The sequence below is a fragment of the Anopheles nili genome, chromosome 3 (genome assembly GCF_943737925.1).
Source record: "Anopheles nili chromosome 3, idAnoNiliSN_F5_01, whole genome shotgun sequence".
NCBI classification, from domain to species: Eukaryota; Metazoa; Arthropoda; class Insecta; order Diptera; family Culicidae; genus Anopheles; species Anopheles nili.
Window position 1 is genome coordinate 16,745,881 of NC_071292.1, and position 19,750 is coordinate 16,765,630.

The following is a 19,750-nucleotide window of genomic DNA, read 5'->3' on the forward strand; positions in this document are numbered from 1 at the left end:
CCTGTACAAAGGTTTACTTTCGAGAAAATGCTCCTATTTTCAAAGGAAAAAGCATGGGAAGCAAGTTTCAAGCGAGGATGACAGAGGAGCTTGCCTTTCACCAAGGATAATTTTGATCTCGCATAATGAATAGATGACGGGAGATGCATCAAGCGCGTTGAGGAAAATCGAGTTGTATCGTTAAAAAAAACTTTCTTCATTCGTCTAGCGAGGAATATGGCGCGTGATGATCAATTGGTGATTGTTTGCCGCATTGAAGTATTGCAGGGTGCGGTTTTATTGGAAAATTTTGCCGCAGGCTACCGAAGGTCTTCTAAGAACCAAGCAAAACTCGAGAACCGCTTTCCAAGGTAGAAGATGGCCTCAATATATATCCCTGCTTCGACGTCCTTTGCGATTTTCAACTACAGCTTTAATAGAAGTTTCTTTGTCTGAAGCACCTCATGGTGAAGTACCTTTAAAGCAGTTGATCTCATCGGCAGGTGTGCTTCGAAAATCCCTGGTTGGAAAGCCCCAATCAATATCTGATATCGACTCCGCAGGGTCGAAGACGCCTGCAGCTGCTACCAGTGCGCTGGTTCGTGTGCTTGGCGTTGCTTATTTTATCCAAAGCGCTAGATTACGTTGTAACATAATCAGCCTCCCGCTATCGATCGATCATGAGATGGACGAAAATTAATTGGTTCCTTTTCGCCATCACCGATGGCCAGCGGGGTGTATATTTTCTATTCCATTGTCATCAAATTGTGACCCACCATAAAACTCGACGATGCTAATAACACAACGCTAGACGACCTCTCGTCCATCTCTTTCGAGATTCCCCGACGGGCAAAGGTCGTGAGGTGGTATTTCATGGAAATTCGAACCCACTGGCGTTTCGTCGACCGTTCAGCTCGAGCTCGAAGAAGACATTTTTACGTTAATTTGATCTTTGTTTTTCGCGGCCGAAACGGGCGGATAAATACATGCTTCCTTCGAACCAGAATCCAGCGCAAGCCGTCGTCTTCTGACGTCAATCAGTGGTTATGCTGACGTGCGTGGCGAACGAAAGACCTTCAGGGAAAACTGAAGCGGTGGGAGAGTACTTTTCCACGCTCGAAACAACCCCGGCATGGACCGGCTTACATTCGGCCTAATAATGATAATGGGTGCCCGATAGCTTCATACTGATGCCGATTACCCGTGGAGACGATTCGTGGCCTTTCTTGTGTGTCAATGCTCGGTTCCGTGCGTTATGGGGATGCAAATAACGCAAATGGCGTTTATCGAGAGATCTAGCTAGCAATTGGATCTTGGATACGTGCTTGGCTGTAAACGATGTCCGATAACAATCGACAGACAATGGTTGGGTGGTCAAAATTCACTTCAATGGGCTCGTTAAATTAGCTGCCCCCAAAATTAAATCACCGTGAGTGTCTTTACACTTTCTGTTATGTAGAACGCCGCTTTAAGAGCTTCGTAAAAGATTGCTTCAAATCAGTTAGGAATCACAAATTCGCAGAGTCACTTCCTTCAATTGTTACGTCTCGTGTAATCTTCCGAGAAAATAAGCGATCTCGAAGCTTGAGTTTACGACGAGAAAGCTGCAGATCTTCGCAATTTTCACTATATGCAAGAGGTTTATGCTGGATGCTTTTATTCTACGATATCGAATGATTCCCGGGCTTCATCGAAGCACTTTGCAAAGCTTCCTTATGATGTGCTTGGAGTTTCCATCCGCTTTCCATCGCTCTCTCTCTCTCTCCTTTTCTTCACGAACGACGTTAACGGAATGCTCCAGGCCTTAGTTATAGTTTTCCTATAGTAAATATTCGTGTCGTAGTAGAAAACCCGAACGGAAAACGACACTACGAGACGCGTTGCACATACGGGATTTTTTTTACTATGCAGCATTAGCCCTCTCGGTCGGAGCAAAGTCGCGGTTGTGTGAAACCCTACCAATAACACCATCGTACCATTGGGTCGGTGTGTACACACATCACCACAAAACAGGAAATTAATGCCCAAGCCGGAGCCTGCTCTTGTTGGCCCTTGGACTTCCGGGAAATCGTAGCAAGCAAAGCTAACGAAGCACCTCAAAAGAACCCACGGGATGGCACCGTCACCGCGGAACGAAGCTTTGTGAGCGTACCCGTTCGGTTTCTTTTATTACACGGGCTAAAGTCAACCTGGAAATGAAAACCAACCAACCTATCATCACTAGCCTCCGGGCGACACGATTTTCTCGTGTCATATTTTTCCCGTTCCAGCCAACGTACCATTGGTTAAGCCCTTTGCATTCCGCAGGAACAGAATCGTCCATCGATCACGGTGGCTTTCGCGCTATGCTGGGAGTTGCATCTTCCTTACAGTGCTTTGCCGTGAGAAGAGGGACCGTTTTTCTACCGGTCTTTGGGGCTTCTAGCGAAGGAGAAAATGCATCTACTAAACATTCGGAATGCAACGACGAGCAACCTCCAGGAAGTGGAATGACGTTCAGTTGACATTGCTGGGAGGCAACAATTTACATTTGCTTGTGTTGGAACGTGTTGGGTGAAATTTGCATCACTTTGCTGATGATATAAGAATAAATCTTCGCTGGTTCTTTTTTCTTTTCAAATGCATAATATTTATCTGTTTGTATATGTGTTTAGTTCAAAAACATAGTTTTAGTTGAACTAAATCTCAAGCACAGTAGTTGTATTTTACCCATAAAGATTATAATTCATCATTTTTGCAGTAAATAAAAAGTATTAAAAATTAAGACTATATGTAAACGCTTTTTGGGAGGCAAAGCATTTAATCAGCTGCAATTCAACGTGTTGCATCAACAAACTTCTAATGTGAGATTTCACAGGTTTATACGCGTTTGAAATCATTTTTTTGCCGTTCTAACGAGCCACTGTGTAGTTCAAGAATCTAATCAACATCAAAATGGACAAATCAATCCTAAACACACAAACATTCAGTCACATCCGCCATATAGGATCCAAATAGATAGTGTTCCATTATTAGAAACATAACACGTAGCCGTTATTTTCGTTATCATCAACCTTGCAATCGTGTGAATCATCAGAACTGGGCCATTTAAGCCTTAATTCATTCTTTTGCGATCAAAAATAGTCACCATTATTTTCCCATCATAAGAGTCCCCGACGCTACACAAAACGAAACAGAAGCAAAACGAGCGGATTGTTTTCCAGACTGAATGAGGCTGTTCTAACAAGTTTATTGTACGAAACTTAGAATCAATTCAAAAACAAAAAATATTATTGAAGCTTTATTGATCATGTACGGTGCAATCGGTAATGATTTATTTTCTAGCCTCTTGCGTTGAATTTAACGATGATATCAAAACCAGACTTTTTCTCACGGAGCCAAACGTCAATCAATAGACAGCTGTCAAAGCGTTCAATCCTGCTTTTCTTTTCAAAACTTGAACAAAAATGGAACAAGAACGCACCGTCGTCAACAAAATAACAGCGATAAGGAAGGGAACGGACGTTTTTGTCCCTAATTCTTTTTCAATTACCTCGCCAATATCTGTTCGTCCAGATCGCTAAGGGTTTATGAGCATGGCCGACCAGGAGACCTTGTCTGCACGGAAGGTCATGAACTAATCGACGGAAAGATGGGCTACAAATTTACTGTTATTGTCCACCCATACTTGCAATGCTACTCCAAGTTTGATGCTCTTTTTCCATGTCATCTCTCCACAGAAGGGAAAGGGAAAATCTACTTTCTACTCCCCAGTCCGATGTCGCTCTCCTGATATCGACTAATGATCACCTTCCGTAGATGAAACAGACCGTAAACGGGGTTTTCACCGCACACGGTCTTCTTCCAATGCCACTTACGGTCTACCACTTGGGACATTTTGTAGCTCTTTCGATATTTAGAAACGATTTTATTATTATTCTCTTATTTTGTTCCATCTTTCTCTGTCTACACAATGTGATATAGATATTAAATGTCGCACGAAAAGCTGTTTGTTCACTGATGTTTTGGAGTTTGTTTAACCAGTGAGACCATCAAAAACCTTTGATTGTAACTATTGATGCTTAAACCGCTCTCTATATGGCACAGTTGATGGAATTTGTTGTGACTTTTTCATAGCAAAATTACAAACCTACGGTCAGAAATGCTTTGATTTGATCGGATCTGTTTTCCAATGACCCGCTGTTTTGCCAACACTGAATGCCGTCACAAAGCATCCCCTGGGCGCCTCGTGACGGGATATACAAATGGTGTTTAGTGTGTTACAAACGCATTTGGTGGGAAAGCTTTTATGAAACAACGAGCGTACTACATGGGTGTGAGATGAAATACAAACAAAAAGCTTAAAACAGAAAACAAAAACATAGCAACCGTTAAAGGTTAAACAATGGCGGAGATTAATGTCTAATGCTTTCCATTACGCATCACTCCCTACGTGTAGGGCACATTGTACTGTTGGCTTTCTTTTGCTTTTATATGCCTCTCTCCTATTCTTCTGTTGCAATATAATACTCTCGTACGAGGCAAACGCCTGGTACAACATTTTGAAAGGAGGCGCCTGGTACTTTGTTCCCGCTGGAGACGCCTGGTCGCTCAGGCAGAATTCTGATAAAACCTTAACGAATTGTTTCTACGGTGTGACATTTCTGTATGGCGATGAAGGTTTTACTAATTTGCTGGAACGATGGGCCTTATACGTATTAAAGATGCCAAGAGGTATGATTAATTAGGGGACGTGTCCTTACCGGAAGGTATAATGCATTTTTTTCCTATCACATCATCCGTCCAAGCAATACCGGTTTTTTGTCTGATTCGTGAACAAAGTTCTAAGAATTCTTAATTTAAGAGACGCTTTATCTGATGGGTACATAAATCGATAAAAATCTACAAATAAACGACAAGAAATAATAAACCGTAATGACCTTTGAAGAGACGAAGAAAGAAATGTTTGATGAGACATTTTTAAATGTGTATCAAATTAAACAACACTAGTTTTATAGCAATTTTATTTATTTAACTTTTCAATCAATCAACTACAATATAGCCAAAAATAGGGAAAACTCTTTGTTATTTTTATTGGAATTTGTCTTTTTTTAAATGCCCTTCAACCTATTGTGGGAAAAACGAAAAACATATTGTATACAGATTTGATTCTTTAATAAAATCTCTACTCCGAATAAAACGATTTTTCTCCTCATTCCTCTAGCAGAGTTTCTCACTTGAACATTGTATTAATTCGTATAATTTAAATTCCTTCCTTCCCACATCTAATGGAATGCCTCCTGACGTGCACAAGGTAGGAGCATAAAACCACCGGAACGAAAATTAAGGGCATGGAAAATTGTGAAAAATTTCTCGTAGTTCCCCATCCCGGCGTCCACGTAGGCTTTACATTTTCCAAACACTTTTTACTCTAATGCTCGAGCAGAGACTAGCACACGGGAAGCAAACGACAATGTTCTGGCTCCACTCGTGCGTAACCAACCACGAGAAGTTGCCGGAAGCAACAAGCTCACCGAAACGTCACGAGCTAAAGAACACGCGCGTGCAAACGAACCACAAAAGAGAGTTCACTTAGGTTGAAGATTTTTTTGTCAAATTCGAAAGAAGAAAAAATGTTGTTCCAATTAAAAAAAAGGCCTTAGCAAGCAGTGGTCGCATTCTAAGACGGACGGAATTAATTATTTCCAGCAATAGCTGCCTAATCTTTCCTTTGAGGGTCACAGCCCTCTGACAGTGGTATTTTGTGGTACAAAATGGAGAAAAAAGGGTTTCACGCGAACACCGAACCTCATTCAAGCGAGGGCGCTATAAATAGTTCATCCTTTTTCTTATCCACCCGCCAGAAGGAAGGAGTGTTTTACTGCAACACGTCGCCCGTAATACTCGCGAACATTCCCGCAAATTGCCTATTTAAATAGTCCCGCCTGAAACGTGCACGGTCCAAACGGGTAGAGGCACTGTTTGATGCAACCCTGTTGGCTTCACCCGCCCGAACAGCTCTTCGCTCAAGTGTGCGTGCCGGTAATAAAACCCGAAAACCATAAAACGAGCGGCAAATAGAAAATAACGGCTGTCTAGAACGCCATGCGTAAAACTTGGTAGAAATTTGATGGCTGGCGACTGTCGAGTGTCGGGTTGGGCGGAAATGTGCGATGGCCGGATAGAATAACACTCGAGATGGAATCAATCGCAGCTCAATAAAATATGTTACAGTCTATAAATAGCATCCAAAATCACTATCATGATCGGGTGAATGAGAAAAGGCATGGATGGGCGCGTGGGAGCTTTAAGCACTCATTCAGGCGTCATTCATCGAGGCCGAAAATAAATTTCTTTACAGCCCCCACAATAATGGAGCCCTCGGGCGGAAACGGGCGAGAATGAAAACCCAAGAAAGGTAGGGTAACGGATCGGTTTTCACATTCCAGAGCGAAAAACAAATAAGCGGCTCGAGTAACGGCTACAGCATAATGATTGCTTCCAAAAATAGCCCTCCCCTCGGGTGTCTCGCTGCCACTTAAGACTGTTCGATTTCTCCCCAAGCCATCGCTCCGAGCAGCGGATTCTCCATTTTGGACGATTTGGCTCCGCTTGAGCGGCGACACCTTTTGAACCGGTGGTTCGGTTGATTGGGTGTTCGGGGGCACCTTTTCCAATGAAATGTTCCAGGCGTTCCTTATCAGGCGAATGTATCCGTAATACCTCGAGTCACACCTCTAGCCGTCCCCATGTCGGCCGGATTTCCGTACCAAACATAGCTTATAATCATCGTGCCAGCAGCGAAAGACGCTGATGGACGCATTTCGCCCCGGTTTATGTCGAAAGGACGATGGCAAGATGGTGCCGTGAGGTGGTATCTAAAAATAACCGCACCTATTATTAGCCTCAGGCCCGCCAGGACAACGGTGAAACGTAACGGACGTATGACCTTCGTCCTTTTTGCATTTCCGCGTGTGTTCGCTTTCACGAAGCTCTGGCTCGCAGCTCTGATCCTTGCTTTTCATTCGACGTGGAAAACGGTGCAGGTGCACGCGGAGAGCGGGCTTTCATCCACCACTATGCGGGATTGCTGACATCTTTGCCACGGTGTTCGAACTAAAGGAGAAGAAAAAAACGAGCACCTCTCACAAGAACCTTCCGCTACACGCAACGGAAATGGTCGTGCATTCGATACAGTTTATCATCGATCATCTCGTGTACCTTCATCAGTCACGGCGATGTCCGGAGTCTTTTCGCTGGTCCGCGGGTCCCGAGTGGCATCGGCTGTGACATATTCCGTCGCCCGAGGTTCGGAGTTCGGAAAAACTTTACTACCGGGTAGCAGATGGCACACGCGAGTGAGCGAAAAGTGAGAGTGGAAAGTTTGTTTTTTGTGTGTGTGTGTTTATATACGTCAACCAAGCGCCATGATCCGTCAGGCGTGACGAATGAGGCGGAAAAAACAGAAGCGAGAGTAAAATTATCCAGCATCCAGCGCTAGACCCGGTGACGGATAGCTCTGTTTGTGCGGTGACGATGCCGCTGATTATCGTCGAGCGTAAATGAAGCCGATGAAGCCGCTATCGAACAGAACCAGCTAATGGTGCCATAATGACGTACAGCAAGTGTCGCAGCTGGTTCTGTGTGTGGGTATGTTTATTACACCTCTAAGGAGCAAGACACTACATTGTACTATAGTATTATAAGTGCCCCTGAATAAAAACAACATTTCGCCATAGCTCAATGGAATCGATAAGTATTAGAGCTGATTTTATATAAAAACGTGAGCTGAATGTTCTTGAAAAAAAAATCCAACGCGATAAACGGTGAGTGAATTAATTGAACAACAACAAAAAATCACTCATGATGATCAGGTGGCTCATAATCGATGATAATAACTTAATCACCTCTAAAATGCAGGGCTTTAGATGTGTTGCATGGAAACATTGGATTACGCTATTCAATACGAGAGAATTGGCGCTTACTACCCTAAACTACATACAACTTCCGCAATTTATTAGCAAGAACGCTGCAGGAAAAAAATACACGACGTTATTAACTTAATTCCAACCATTCGCGCGACCAATATTGATTCTGTGTGTCGAAACGGTGAAACACCCCGCCTACAGAACACTGTAAACAGGGAGGCAGTTAATTAGTAGATCTGTCATTTGCACGGTTCCACGGTAAAGTTTGCCGACGGGCTCAGAGTTATCGCTGTTTGCTACCCGCCATATATGGCATGTGGCATTCGTTTGAAGTGGTAAACGTACCGGGAATCGCGTGAGTGCGTGTGCTGCAATACGAGCCTCGGTGGATAATGATGTTGATAATGATTAGTCGCGTCACCGGCAGGAGAATGTTTCATTTTTCGTAGGTAATTTGAATGGTTGCAGCTAAATTCTTTCAAATCACCACATCCCAAAAGGTGAAGGGTTGCGCGTGGCAAAGTTTGGTGTTTCATTGTTATTCGTGTCCACCTGATGGGGCGTGATTTTTCATCTCCCACTCGGGCGTCACTAAAACTGGATCGCCAGCAAAAGTGAGGCCCACTGGTACCATCCGGTGGAGATGATCAAATGCACATCCGACAATGGGCCGCTTGCTCATCTGTCGCCCTCATTTGTGTGATTATCTGTGGTGCCATTTTTCTCTTCTTTCTTTTTTGCATTTTCCCTCGGAGGGTGGGCTTGTGCTTTCTCGTTTATGCTTATTTATTCGTGGACTGCTCCACTGGCAGTGTATCGTTTGCCGGCACCAATCTACGCTGGCACGTCGTGTGCCTGCCCTTGCTGACGTATGTACGGAGCTGAATAAATTCATCCGGGCTAAAAAAGGACACTAGCGGTCGACGAAGAAGCGGCCGTGTTGATTTGCTTCGTACGGAGATTTGCTCACGACTCTCGTCGGCTTTCTCCACCCAGTCGAGTCCCACGGGACACAACGCTGACAGTGGCTTTTCCGAGCATTCCAGTGACATCTAGCTCGCCAACAGATGGTCACGAGGAAAAACGGCAACGGAGACGGAAATCAAGGATTTGGCGTAAACTCGCTTCGCCACACCGGACGTAACCGGTGTAAACGTTGAGACGTCGACGTTGACTTGGCTAATTTGAGGGTAGCCTGTTTTTGTGTCAGGCCAACGAAACGTTGGATGCTTTTTTCCTCCCGCTGGGTCGGGCAAGATGGGCTGTTCTATCTCGGCGAGAATGTCACTACTATCACATTGTGTCAACGTGCGTCAGTAAATGCCTATTTACCTCATCATTCCGGAGCCTCATGATGAAGGCATCGTTGGCCGGGTGCGTTTGCATTCCAGTCGGATGCAACCTCGAAAAGGATTCGTAACGCTGACCCAAAAACGTTGCTTCCACAAGAAGTCAATTGCAGGCTCGCAAACCTTCCATTTTGGTTTTATTTGTGTAGCAAGATGGTTGAACGTTCATGCGTACGCTACCATAACCTCCGGAGAGCGTTTGTGTCTGCTCCATCCGGAAGTGACCCGAGACGGGTTCCATTATCCGTTCCGTGAAAGCGAACCCCGTCCAGTACCGGTATGATCTTAATCACAATAACTACATAAAGGGGAGCCGTCGAGGCCAGGGTAATCGCCAAACTGCGCCGGCATTACAATAAACGAGTTAGTTAATGCGGTTAGCGCCAACAATGGCCGTTGGAGCGCCGCGACGAACCTTTCCCTTCGCCGCGGGTAATCCAATTGGGGTGAATTTTATCTGACCCACAGCTCCGTGCCCTTTCACTTGCGAACCCCGGTTTCCGGTTGAACCGGTTCGAGACCGAACGCTATTCGCGTACCCGTTCGTAAGACACGTTAGGCCGAGACGATAAAAAACGGGCGCCATTGCAAGGAAAGGTACGCCCTCGGTTCTCGGTGGAATAAATTTGATTCGTACTCTCGATACCGGGTTTGGTTAAGCAAAGCAGAGCCGTACGCTGGAAAGACCACCGGTCTCGGGAAGGGATTTAGGATGCACACAAAGATTGCTCACGGTACGCAGCAATATATCAGTTCTGAAACCCTATCCTTCGCCCGCTAGGCCAAGCCCTTAAAGTAACGCGAAATTGTGCTGCAATTTGCTACGATACCGAAGCATCTAGATGCAATGGATAAAGCCATATCTGGCACGGTTCAATGTGCTGGTACCAACACACATAAAAAAGGCGCTCCCAACGCTTCATACTTCAAACGGTGGGCTGAATCCAGTTCCTAAGCGATTGGTTCCATCACAAACCAATATTCGCTTCCCGAGGCCGGTCGTTTGAAGATTCCGGTCTGAGGCGTTTGCGATACCGGTGGCGCGGGAATGAAAACCGCATTTTGCTTCAATTTTCTTTCCCACCCACCCAAACAGCTCAGTAGCCGTTGCCAAGATGTACGTCTTTTGCTTCAAGTAGAAGCTTCAAGAAGACGAGCCCGGCTAAGGACGACACACCAACGCGAGCGTACGTGTGCAGGTGCTTACCACTGCAGCGATACGGCGATTGGCGCGTTGCGTATCCTTTGTGTGGAAACTCCGGAACCGGAACGGTGGTTTGCGTCGTTCGCGGATTTTTGCTACCGGCGAACCAACGTTTCTCCTTTTATTGTTTGAGCACCAGCGCGTTCCTCTGGTCTGGCGCTCGGTCAGCTGTTTTTGGTTTCCTCGCTTCTCGGAGCTACGGGTTGCGCCGAGGGATGGAGATAATAAATTTTCATTACACCATAGTTCCGGGCCCACTAGCGGGCTGGATCACGTCAGCAGTGGAATCAAATTCGTAGCTTGTGGGGGTTTGTGTCGTGCCTCGGGGCGTTTGTACTCAAGAACGTCACCGGGCACGTTCCCCTTGTGACATTGAGATGGATGCCATTGCACAACGCTGGGTTGAAATTTCACCCTGGGGGTTGATAAAATCGACGTCACAAGCAGCCTTCCACCGGTGCCCGGAGCTTTGAACCCCATCGAGTTAGTTTTAATTATTTTTATACTCATGACTGGGCATCTCAAGCTTGTTTGCTCGGAGTGGTAAAACACACTCTAAATTTCCAACCGAAGGTCATTGGCAAAATAAAACCTCCGCACAGGAGTGCTACTAAATATTGAAAACATTGTAAATGTCCAATTACTGCCCGCTCGAATCCAATGCGAAGCCGCAGCAACCTCGCATTGGTTCCAGGGTTTGTCCCTGTCCACTCGAAATTGGCGCTCCGTTGAATGATTGATGAATAGAAATCCACCAAACCGCAAAGCAATCAACCACCCGGCCCAGCCCTTGCACGTGGTTCCGAACGTGCCGCGGTTGTGGCTCTTAAATGTTTAAGAGCGTTTTCCAACAACCGGAAATGAAAACGCCCCAGCTGGTACTCGCTTCCCCTTTGATTGGTCTACCGGTGGTTGACCGTCGTGAAAGCTTCGGTCGAACGGATGCTAGAAAAATAATCGATGTCCTCGAAACCCTTTCCCTTCCGTCGGATTGACGTGTGCTCTGCGTTCCGCTCGAGGATTGAAAGTCTACAATTCGCACACCTTTACCGAGTGAACGCGGGCAGGATATTAGCTCTCCCGTTGGTGCTTTGAATGGTGCCCCTTAAGCAAATACAACCCAAAATGTAACGCGTTCATTCTCCGCGCATCCTGACAGCCTGACAGGTCGCACGTTCTCAGAAAGGCCGCCCGAGAGTTTCCCGGATCCGCCCGTTCGAGGTTGGGTGACAGCGAGATGTTCCATTTGTTACGCCCACGGAGCCAATCGGCCAGCGAAAGTGAGGCGCTACCGAACGAAATGCGTTACGTGAGGTGAAACCTCAAGCGAAATCTGACACGGGAAAAGGCTCTCTCGATGCCACCCGCCAGTACCAGGTCGGTGAGAATCCGGACAAACAAGCGCGCCGGAATGGTTCGTGGAAATGCTGCGAGGACTTCCAGGCGTTTGGTTCGGTCGAAAAACCAAACACGGGCTGCTCTGCAACGTGCTTATATTAGCGTACCTTTTTATTGGAGTTCGGCACTCGAGTTGGGAACTTTCCCGAAACACACGAGACTCGACGCCCGAATGGGTGTCGGATTTCGGGTTCCAGCGTAGGTAGAGCCTTGAACCCGTTCCTTCTACCTTATCATCGATCAAATGAGGGCACGTTTCGGACGACCACTCCCAGCTAATCCCCTTTCGATGGCGATCCTTGCGAGTGCCCACCCGAAATCGTGACATTCCACGTGGCACGGAAAGAGTCGGCCAAGATAAACAGGATCTCCCTCTTCTGCCACGTGCGGTGGGCGATGCGATTGATTGTACACAATGAGAAGCCGGTTTCGTCCAGCTCCCGGGAGAAATCGACCCCGACCGGCATTCCCTGAGGACTTCTCGAGAGCTGCCACTGAGTGTGGGGATTCTTGGAGTGTCTTGCAAGCCTTTCCCACGCAGATCTTCGATTCTCGGCGGATGTCACGAGCGGACGTTAGAACAACAGGCGAGCCACTCGAGGACGAGGTAGCCTCCAAAATATCTTTCCAAATAAGTGGATTACACCCGAGACACGTACCGCGCCATCAAACCTCGGTGGCGTCGATTAAATCGGCCCGGAACCAGTACACCGTTCGTGCCGGAAGTTCCGCGGCAGGGGTGTTATTGTTTTCTGCCACGCAATCGCGTCCCCATCCTTGGGTCCTTATCCTTCGCCCTGTTCTCTATGCTACCATGAGCCGGAACGGATGTTGTCGCGGTTCAGGCGAAGTGAGTGAGATTATGCGCCTCCTCGGGTGACAAAACCTTCAACAAGCGCTTAATCAACAAGCGACCCACAAGCTAATAGCTTGCACAAGTCCTTGTATGGGGAGCGTTGTGACAAAGTCGTCTCCCACTCACCACCCATTCCAAATCAATCCCATCTAAGGACCAGTCCAAATCCTCTAGCCGCGTTACAACCGACAATCGTACAGAGATTGCGCTAAGTTTATGACTATTTACTGGGCCACGTTGGCAAAGAGCGATGGTGGACCATTTTTTACGGCCTACCAGGAAGCGCGAACGGAACAGCCGATGATTTAGGGATGGCGCCAAACGCCGAATCTGGGCCTATCCGGGGGTGGAAGCTTCATACGCGCCAGTTTTCCAGTGCATGTTTGCGGGGTGTCTTTGTGGAGTAATGTGCGCGCCGTTTGTCGCTGATGAGCGGGATGAAAATGACAAAGTACCTCGCGTAGGCCGAGCGCGGAATAGGTTTTTCCGAGGGAAGGCATTTAGAGGGCAGGCGCCCGGATACAAATGGCGCTGGAAAGCAGCTGTACCGGTCGCGTAATGCGTCATGAAAATCGAGCTAGCTTAATCTACTGGAAAGCGGAGAGTTTGTGTTTTTTGTTTGTTGCCTCCTAACTTTTACCGTCCCACCCACGCAGCTGATTCTCTGCGCGCGTCAGGAAGGATGTTAGAGGCCTAGCGGAAATTTAATAGAAAAATAGAGCTCATTTAAATTTTTATTGCTTCCATTCTTTCCCCTGGATAGCGATCGAAGGAGGCGTGGAGGTGGCAAAAAAATGTGAAGCTATAAAATCACGGTATCCAGCGCCATCTACTAGGGCCAGTTGGAAGCACTCGGAGGGTTGCTTTTTTTTATCTTTTTTTTAGCTACAGCTGTGCTTCAGTTTTTTATCTCTCGACTGTATTATTTGGTTTTTTTGTGAAAAAATTTCGCTTTCATTTCACAATACGAAAACCAAACATGACATTTAAAAAGAAAATGCACGAATTAACCCATACGCAACCAAACTCCGAAAGCATAAATATGTTGCGAAGAAAACGCTACACGCGCCAATGTCTCGAAGGAATCGAAATCAAGCATCACCCGAAATGCCATAGAAACAAGCAACGGAGCATTCGTACGATGTTTTTCATCTACAACACCCCGTGCATCCTTGAGCGTCTCGGACCGATTGCATATGCTAACAAAATCCCTCCTTATCTAGTCACGTTGCGAGAAACACCTCGAGCCTCATACTGCATGCAAATTGAACCCTCTCGACGCGAACCGCGACAAGCGTTTCGATTTGCGTGCAAAAAGCAACTGCTAAGCTTTCGGGCTTTTCCGGGCGGATGTTGTTGTTTACACCACAACCGTACGACTAGTGCATCGTTCACGAGAACGTCGTGAAACGCGCTATCCCCGAAGACCTTGTCATCATCGACGGTGGGTTTTCGCAAGCCCCAAACAACCCGGATGGCTAATGGGGTATGCTTGCTTTCACCGTTATCTGCTCGCTGAGGAAAGCGCCAAACGGAAACAGACGACTCCCACTCGAGCCTTGGTTTCCTGTGCGTTCTTTATGGGTTCACATACACACGCACATGAAGCCGGCGTCGAGAGAAGCTTTTAACGACACGCGTCCGAGACGGTTCGGGGTATGATAAATAATCTCCACCCGCTTGAAGAAAAATGGCTGCGGAAACCGTGGTTCTGATTGATATTGGGATTTGTTATTCAAAGCAAATGAATCGTGCTGTGAATCGGTCACATTTATCCGATCCTTTCTCTCTCTTTCTCATTCTCTTTCTCTCTTTTATAAGGATTTGCAAGCGTGTGAGCGTATGCCAAAGGCCACCTGGACGCATCTTGCGCTTTCTTCGCACCGCAATCTCAACACGACGGCTTCATCCTGCGACGTTCGAAGGACGACGAGCCACGTCGAGCTAAAATGTATGTTTAGTTACGTCCCTCGGTGCGGCTAGGGCCACTTAGATCGCACGAACGTACTTAAGATTGTTTATGGCGATGCAAACGCGCCCGTGCCGTGGTAGCTTTCCTGCAAATGGTGCACTTTCGCATCTTTCGCGTAACCAGCTCAAGGGCACCGCGTGCCAATGAATCGTCCTATCGCTCCGGGGAAGGTGCTCCGATTACAACGCCCCAGTGGAGCTGGTCGGTAATGCCATTCCGTGGCCACCGCGTGATGCCCCTTAAAGCTTGCATCGTTTCGTCACCGCGGGCTACCTGGAGGACGCAATTTTCCATTACCCGCACATTGTAGCTTGTTCGAGCTGAAGCAAGCTAGTGGCTCGCTAGTTTTCCGGTGTCGTGGCAACGAGACTGTCACGGTGAAAAGCGACACGCCGAGCCATGGGAAAATATTGTCACATAAAAACAAAGCGCCTCTCCTGGGAGCATAAGCTGCCAGAGAGAAGAAAAGAAAAAATCCCAGCTTCCTGCAAAAAAGCAAGCCGCTGGAAAACTGTTGGAAACGCTCGTTCCGGTCTTGGTTCAGTGCAGGAAAAACAACACCACATTTCCGGCCCGACAAGGCGAAAACGGTGGGTGTAGGTACGACAAGGAAGCCAACCAGCAATAAGGGAAAAAAACACCATCATCCAAAGCACCGCCAAACTTTTCCAATCTTCAAGAGTGAAAATATTAAATTACGATCGATATGGAAGAGGCGGCTGGCGCGTGGATCGGGCTTTGCATTTTTGGCTTCCGCCCATAGCCAAGGAGCCCTAACTTTGGGTTTTGTGAGCCCACCTGCCCGAACATACCAAGAAAGCAGTGCAAGCCTCGGTCTCGGGGTATGAATAATGAAGACGGATAAAGATGATAATTTGAGCGAGCGCAACGGGTTTCAAGGTATCGCGTGGGGCTGCGCACGAATACCGATCGAAGGCCGGAACGAGCCGGAATCTCAACCCCCGACCATATGCCATATGACATCATCATCATCTCCATCGCAGGCCAGGTTCGCTCGGGCGTGTGTTTGTCACGGAGCTACGAGATAAGGAGACGCTTTCGCGCTGACGAAAAGCAGTGCTCTGCCTGCCCTTACGAGTCCCATAAAACACCGACGCCCACCTCGGTTGGCAGGGCTTAATTTAGTAATACCTCGTGAGCCGTCGCAGCCGGTCAGGAAATAAAGATGCCAGCATTCTTCCGGAATGGGTGCTGGCGAGGATCACACGGGAAATCTACCCATCAATTAATTTTCGTTCTGATACTTTGCTCACCGACGATGGCTCGATGGCACGGGAAAGGATGCGTTGGTAAACAGATTATGCAATCCGGTCGATTTTGACGCTTCTGAAGCGGACGTTCGTCATAGGCAGATATCCGAAGGTGGTAACTTGTTGATTACATAAATTGCGACGCATAATTATCCTTAAAATGCCACAGCTAGGTGTGGAGCTAAAACACAAGCTTTATGTGCTACCTTTTCGCTGAGGCTCTTTTGCTTATCCGAAGAGACTGAATTTTCGCTCGTGGTAAATCTTCGAAAAAACGATGTTAAAAAACGGGAAAAGCTTAGAGGAGACACAAAATCATTTACATTGATACATTTCGGTCCACCTTGCCCTAAAATATCGACAATTGGCATCTTTTTCATAAACTTTAACTGGTAACAAATTTGCACCTTTTCTTTGTCACGTTGACTCGCTCGTTCCACAACGCCATTTATTTATCCTGACCACACTGAAGTCCGATCGGTTTGTGGCGGACCATACACCACTATTTCAGCCGTTCATTACACCGAATCTAACCCACAACTGTCGTCCTTCGTTTGGGCGCCACGAAAAAACCCCAGCCAGCAATGGCCAAAAAATCACCCAATAAACGAAGCGGAATGAATTCTGACAGCGGAAGCGAAGCGACAGGTTCTCGAAGGAAGAGAATAAAAAAAAACCGAACGCCAACAGCCACCACACGGGCATGTTTTCATGCCACTCAAAGCTCCGAGTGGCCGGGAAAAATATCGCCAGCTCTCTCCCACGCGTCCCCGATTGCGCTTGTTTGAGTTGAAAAATGATACAATAATATTATTACCGTGGATAGCCGGCCCATTACGGGCTCGGGCGTGCGAAGGACACCGGCAGGCGAACGAGGGTGGGGTGATGGACCACAATTCGTCCTGGTCGTCCCCTGAACCGATGGCCGTCGGGTGCGATCCGCCCGGGTTCCGGTTTCGTCCCGCTGAAATGTCCGCTGAACCGGAAACGGTGCTCGGATGGATGAGCGGACATCGGAAGCATCGAAGCATCGATCGACACCGGGAACGAACCATCGCGTTTCAAGCGAGTGAAAAGGAACCGAGCAAACCAGCCCGGTGGAGGTTAAAGTGAAAGTTTAACTCCCGTGAAGGGCTCCGATCGGAATCGATATCCGGTGGAGTGAAAATTTTGTGTTCCGCAGCGACCGTTCGATAGAAACGGGACGGCAAAAACGTTCGATGGCCATGCGGTGGCCGATACCGAGTCCCCGGTTCATGTCCGTTCGATTCGCCGTATCGGCATTCGCCAATCTGATTTTTCCTTGAAGTTTGCTCGGAACCCAGACAAAAGCAAGGAAAAAGCAGACAAACACACGGAACCGGCTCAAACACCGGGCCCTTCCAAATGAAGCCGAAACTTGATCAGCTCGGTCAGAGTTTTAACATCGTTTTGTGTCCGAAAGCGGCGTACGGCTATGACGCGCCAAAAAAATCCCTTTCGCTTCTCCCAGCACGGGTTCGGCGGAAGAAACAAAAAAGGGCTTCTAATGATGTTTCGTCTCGTTTTTAACCCTCAGACCTCTGTGCTGTTCTCCCGACGCAGCCAACCCGGTTGGGCCACGGTCGTTTGATGATTTTGGGCCCTTTCTACACCAGACGAGAGCATGAATCCGCAAGCACAAAAAGGAAGCCGTCGGGAAAACCCTCCCGACAAAACCAGCACAGACGGCCTACCGATAATGAGGTGAAGAAACTGGCCTGCTTTTGGTGCTGTAACATGAGCTGCTTATCTAATCGGTTCTAATCGGGTGCTCCAAAGTGGGTACTTCAAGTGGCCTGGGTATGCATTTCGGAAATATTTCCGTGGTTTCCGCAGTGGTAACATGCATTTAGCTCGTGTTAGAAAGCTTTGCGCGTATGCGAAGCTTTAATGTAGTGGTTCTTGGAAGGCGACGTCCTTTTCCACGCAAATAAAGAGCTGCAAATTTACACAAATAGATGGCACGAAACAGACGAACTAAGGCATAGTAAAAGAAGCCAAAAAAGCACACATCAAGGACGAACTAAGAGAAGCGTTTGCTAGAGAGCGAAGGAAAAACCCATGCAAAAACGGAAACGGTCCGGAAATCGGAAACAAAACGGAACGAAAAACGCAGGAAACAAAACGCAACGAACAAACCGGTTATGGTAGCGTAGTAAATTGAATCATCTCTTTACCTTGATCTTTGCCGTCGCTGCTGATTGGATGCCGTCGAGCGGGACATTTTGAATCGCGGTGGGTGCTTTTGGAGGGGAGAAGGAGAGCGCGCAGGGTGCGTGTGGAGGTCGCGCGCGCACGTATGCGTGTCTGTGTGTTTGTATATCCGAGGGTGAACGCTGCTAGTAAATCGGGGATGACCAAATTGGCTCCACTTCTGATTTTTCCGATCGGAACCCCCCTTTGTATTGAAGCGGGGTTACCAACTGTTCGAGTTTTACTTTTAAACTTTTTTGCAATCCTTTTCCTGCAGCTGCTTCCTCGAGGGTTCTGAACCAACAATCGCAAGCCAAAATACGCCAAGGAAGGGGCAATTTCTGTTCGCGGTCTGGAAACTATTACGGCTGGGCTACGGCACTTGCCTTACGCTGCATAACACGAAACAGGACGTGCGATTGTGCAATCCGGCCTTTTGCAAACGCACCGAGGGATAATAGCAAAGAGGTCAACGAGTCAACTTCCGGTCAGTTCGTGTCTTTACCGCGCAAGCCCTCGCTAGGTTTGCGCTGGCTCGTTGCTCTTGCTATAGGGCGAAACGTGACCGCGACCGAGAAGAAAGGATCGAAACAAACAGCGAACGCAAATTAGGACAACCAGTTAATAACTATCGCGCGGTACTAACACCATCACAATCCGGGTGTGGTGCCCGGTTGCGCTGCTGCTTCCGTTGGTGCTTCGCCAGCCCGGTTTAATTAACTCATTTAAACGTGCTAATTTGGATGTTATCGTGCTGCTACTTCTGCCTGGAGTTGTTTGGCTTAGAGCTACTTAATTGCACTCCGAAAGGGGTAATTCGTATTGCATCACTTTTTGATTTCTAATGCAAGCGGTTCTTGTGTCGATCATTTTTGCGTTTTACGTTGGCTCAAGCAAGGAGTAGCGCTTCTCACAGGACGAAACCGCAATGTTGGCTCCTTGCGGTCGCGCTTGAGAGCGATGAGCGATGGTTATGGAACGTTGTAGCAGTGAAGAGAGAAAAAACGCCAACAAAAAAGCAAGAATATGCAACACCGAGAGACACTTAAACCGACACCGGAAACCGGCTCCGAGAAAGAATACTGAGAAGGCACTACCGGAAACCGGCATGAGAGACGAGGATGGTACGCATTCGATCGTTTGTTTGTCTGTTTGTTTGCGTTGCCAATAAGAGTGTTGTGCTTGCTTGTGCTTTCCAGCTCGCTGTGCTACCGACGCGGAGCCGAATGTGACCGTGCTGGTGTCGACATTGAATCCGAAGAAGGATGCTTCCGTGCGGGGCCATCCGTTTGTTTGTTTGTGTTTTTTTGTGCTTTTTCAAGTTGCAAAATTCTTCCACCCAGGCCAACACCCACGATACAGACGCGACCAGCTTGCTCACACGCAACGCCCCACCGAGATCTAATCCGTTATTCATGCCTTTATGCACGGCACTCCCATCGATACTGCGTATTGATCAAGCGTTAAGTGAATATCCTTGTCTCTTGGTGCCAACGCTTTACGGCGACCAAGGAGCGAGGTTCGTGTGCGTAGCTGTGCGTGTGTGTGTGAGTGTTTGAATTGAATGGATCGTGAAATTGAATAGAAAATAGTGCCATTG

General features: G+C 47.5%; 1 protein-coding gene across 1 annotated transcript in view; it reads right to left on the reverse strand.

Annotated features, from left to right (window-relative positions):
• Nucleotides 1–18,181, reverse strand: part of LOC128723793 (receptor-type tyrosine-protein phosphatase mu) — a 64,213-nt gene extending 46,032 nt beyond the window's left edge. The window contains exon 1 of the mRNA XM_053817557.1: nucleotides 18,135–18,181. Within this exon, the coding sequence (XP_053673532.1) occupies nucleotides 18,135–18,181 (47 nt within the window). The remainder of the gene's footprint in view (nucleotides 1–18,134) is intronic.
• Between the last annotated feature and the right edge of the window lie 1,569 nt (nucleotides 18,182–19,750).